At 32.4% G+C, this 4007-nt stretch overlaps 1 protein-coding gene across 1 annotated transcript; it reads left to right on the top strand.

Moving 5' to 3' along the window:
* The first annotated feature begins 470 nt into the window (after positions 1-470).
* On the top strand, positions 471-4007 carry LOC113846546 (3-ketoacyl-CoA synthase 10-like). The gene is made up of 3 exons (XM_027474949.1): positions 471-905; positions 1635-2263; positions 3290-4007. The coding sequence occupies exons 1-3, from the start codon at positions 495-497 to the stop codon at positions 3879-3881; spliced, it is 1632 nt and encodes a 543-aa protein (XP_027330750.1). The 5' UTR covers positions 471-494; the 3' UTR covers positions 3882-4007.

Genomic DNA, 4007 nt, shown 5'->3' with positions numbered 1-4007 from the left:
CAGATGTAGTATTGTTTATTAAATATTCACTATTAAGTGACCGAAATTTCAGACCCAAAGGTAAATTCAACTCCCTCGTCTGTTGATCTCTGAACTGAGGCACCCACTTTCATTCAATGAGAAAATTTAATTCTGTCCAAAAGCTTCAACCGCAGAAAAATCAATTAGGTGCCAGCATTGACTATCTTCCACCCACCTCTTCCATAATCACTTACCAAAAAGACAACATAGTAAAAGCCTAATCCAACACACATGTGATACCAACAATATAATACTCATATATATATATATATCAAATTCTAACGATAGAAATTAATAATTTAACAATTAAAAATTTATCTATTTTTATACATTTGTACTTTATTATTTTAATCAAATAATATGTAACTCTTGAACATTTCTATGGTTAGAATTTGGTGTAACTAAAAAAAAAAAATTATCCCTGTTATATATATACATATAACGTTGTCATTTAGTAACCTCCAAACGTTGCCATGGCCAGAGAACGTGATCTCTTCGCCACCGAGATTGTGAACCGTGGAATTGAGTCATCAGGACCCAACGCTGGTTCTTTGACCTTCTCCGTCAGAGTTAGGAAGCGGTTGCCAGATTCTCTTCAATCAGTTAACTTTAAGTATGTGAAATTGGGCTACCATTATCTCATAAACCATGCCATTTACTTGGTCACTATACCCGTGATTGTCTTGGTGTTTAGTGCTGAGATTGGTAGCCTAAGTAAAGAGGAGCTATGGAAGAAGCTTTGGGAAGATGTTAGTAATGACCTTGCCACTGTGTTGGGTTTCTTTGGGGTCTTTGTTTTCACCTTGTGTGTTTACTTCATGTCAAGGCCACGTCCCATTTACCTTGTTGATTTTGCATGCTATCTACCTCAAGATGATGTTAAGGTAAGAAAAGTTATAGCACCGCTACTTCATCTCTCGGTTGATAATCTCATGTTCGAAATTACCTTTTACTAAGTATTGTTGTATTGGGGCATTTTGATATGAGTTCATTCTCAATTATCTAGACACTTGTATACATTGTCTTTTTAAGCTTTCATGAAAGCATTTTAGTCCTTTAATTGGATTTTTTATTTTTATTTTCAAGTTTATAAAAAAGAACAAGCTTTTATATATAGCTGAATAAACTTTATACTTGGTTTAAATGAGAAGAAAAAAAATAAATAACGATACATTTTTAATTAAATAAAAAATGAAAAAAAAGACTTTTTAGCTAGAAACAAACAAAAAAATAAGTTTCTCTTCCTTATCATAAAAAGGAAGTTAATGTGTGAAAACGGTGTTATTATTTTTGTCACACTTACAAAATATTTGGAATAATTTATAGAGAAGATTCTTAAGTTTATAAAAACTTATGATTCATATAATTTAATAATTTTTTGGGTAAAATTTATTATAATAATTTTTAACATATTTTAATAAATTTAAAAAATTGTTGGCTAGTAATCTTAGAACATTTTTAAAAAAATAATGTATTAAAAATTATGATAGATGTATATTAATATTACTTTTAGTTTTTTTTTTTATATTTGAGTACACAAGATAATGACTATTATGTGAAGTTTTTTTTTAAAAAAAAATCCATTTTTACAAGTGTTTTTGAATATTATGCAGATATCAAGAGAGGAGACGATTGAACTAGCAAAAAAATCAGGCAAATTTGATGAGGAAAGCCTAGAGTTCAAGAAGAGGATCTTAATGTCTTCGGGCATAGGGGACGAAACATACATCCCAAAGACAGCGATTGCGTCCACAGATAACTGCGCAACAATGAAAGAAGGTCGTGCGGAAGCATCATTGGTAATGCTGGGAGCACTAGACGAACTGTTCGAGAAAACCCACATTCGTCCAAAGGACGTGGGAATCCTGGTAGTGAATTGCAGCATCTTCAATCCCACACCATCGCTCTCAGCAATGATCATAAACCACTACAAGATGAGGGGGAACATATTGAGCTACAACCTTGGGGGAATGGGGTGCGGTGCTGGGATCATTGCTGTGGACTTGGCACGAGACATGCTTCAAGCCGACCCGAATAACTATGCTGTTGTTGTGAGCACTGAGGTTGTTGGGTTTACATGGTACCAAGGAAATCATAGGTCTATGCTCGTTTCCAATTGTTTCTTTCGCATGGGCTGTTCTGCCATTTTGCTCTCCAACCGTCGACGGGATTATAGTTCTGCGAAGTACCGTCTTGAACATATTGTTCGCACACACAAAGGTGCTGATGATCGCAGCTTCAGGTTCGTTTTTACTTTTGTGCAGCAATATTCCAATCATTTCAGAAAAACTAACATCAATGCTTTTTAAGTAGGATGGAAATAATAGAATGAACTCTGCTAAGTTTTGTAAGGCTAGAATTTAGTTTAATTTTTCAAGTCGAGTCTACTTCATTTATTTAATACGAGTTACTTTTAGATGGTATGACTTGACCTATTTTACAATAAAACGTTTAAAAAGAAATTATATTTATTTTTAAAATTAAAAAATACATAATTATCATTATTATTATTATTATCAGAGTATATTTGATAAAATTAGTAAATAAGTTAACCGAAAGTTAATAAAATAAATAAAAATTAAAAGTTGATAAGTTAATTAATTGAATGAAAAATATTTCATAAAATTATATGTTAGTTTAGCCGTGTAAAATAATAAATAAAGACATCATCATTAAATAGACTAGAATTTAAATTTTAGTTATTATATATTTTTTAAAAATTATTATTTATTTTATTTAGAATTATTTGTTATCTTCAAGATTAGATAATACTTTTTTAATTTTACTCTCATTTATAAATATTTTACTATAAAAAATATAATTTGATGAATTTATTAAATCCTTATTTTTATATATGGTCCTATTCTTATAGAAAAACAAAGAGACATTTTTTTGTTAAATAATTAATGACAACCAAAATTGATTGTAAAATTTGTTTAATTGCAATTTCAGCAGAAAGGGATATGAAAGCTTCTCACGTGGACCTGTGAATTGAATGCTAGAATCAACGTGCATGCTGTCAGATATTTATATGCTATTTTTGGGTTTGCATGTATTTATGTTGGATTGTGCCACCGCCTAATTAATAACATAAACAAAATTGGGGACCAAGTAGTCCCCCACCAAAACACAAAAAAGTGAGCCAATCATTAATATATTTATCATGTTTGCTATTAGCCATTAATCAGCTATAATTAATCACCTAATGAAAATTTTCTCTTATTATCACCATAACAAAATATTATTGTCATGTACATATATTCAACAGGTGTGTTTACCAAGAGGAAGATGAACAAAAATTCAAGGGATTAAAAGTTAGCAAGGACTTGATTGAAATTGGTGGTGATGCACTCAAAACCAACATAACCATACTAGGACCTCTAGTGCTACCCTTTTCTGAACAGCTTCTCTTCTTTGCAACTCTTGTGTGGAGGCACTTATTTGGCAACAAATCTAATGGTAACTCCCCATCATCAAAGAAGCCATACAATCCTAACTACAAACTTGCTTTTGAACATTTCTGTGTCCATGCTGCAAGCAAACCCATTCTTGATGAGTTGCAAAGGAACCTTGAACTCAGTGAAAAGAACATGGAAGCTTCTAGAATGACATTGCACCGCTTTGGCAACACATCTAGTAGTAGCATTTGGTATGAACTAGCTTACTTGGAAGCAAAAGAAAGGGTGAGAAGAGGAGACCGTGTTTGGCAATTGGCTTTTGGTTCTGGCTTCAAGTGTAATAGTGTGGTTTGGCGTTCCCTTCGCCGCCAAACGAAGCCTAATGGGAACCCTTGGCTCCATTGCATTAATCGATATCCTGTGTCTCTTACTCAAACTCCATCAGCAACTTCACTCAATTAATCAAAGTTAAAGCATTGTGATCAATCCATCAATCAGTGTATGAAAGCTACGCTTCAGATCACTAATGGTAGTCCTTAATTCGTGTTTCAAATTTAATTGCAAGTGCTTTTTCATTCTCTATCGTGC

This window comes from Abrus precatorius, unplaced genomic scaffold (assembly GCF_003935025.1).
Source record: "Abrus precatorius isolate BTA unplaced genomic scaffold, Abrus_2018 Scaffold8, whole genome shotgun sequence".
NCBI lineage: Eukaryota > Viridiplantae > Streptophyta > Magnoliopsida > Fabales > Fabaceae > Abrus > Abrus precatorius.
Note: the sequence above shows the minus strand (reverse complement) of the source record. Positions and strands in the feature narration are given on the sequence as shown.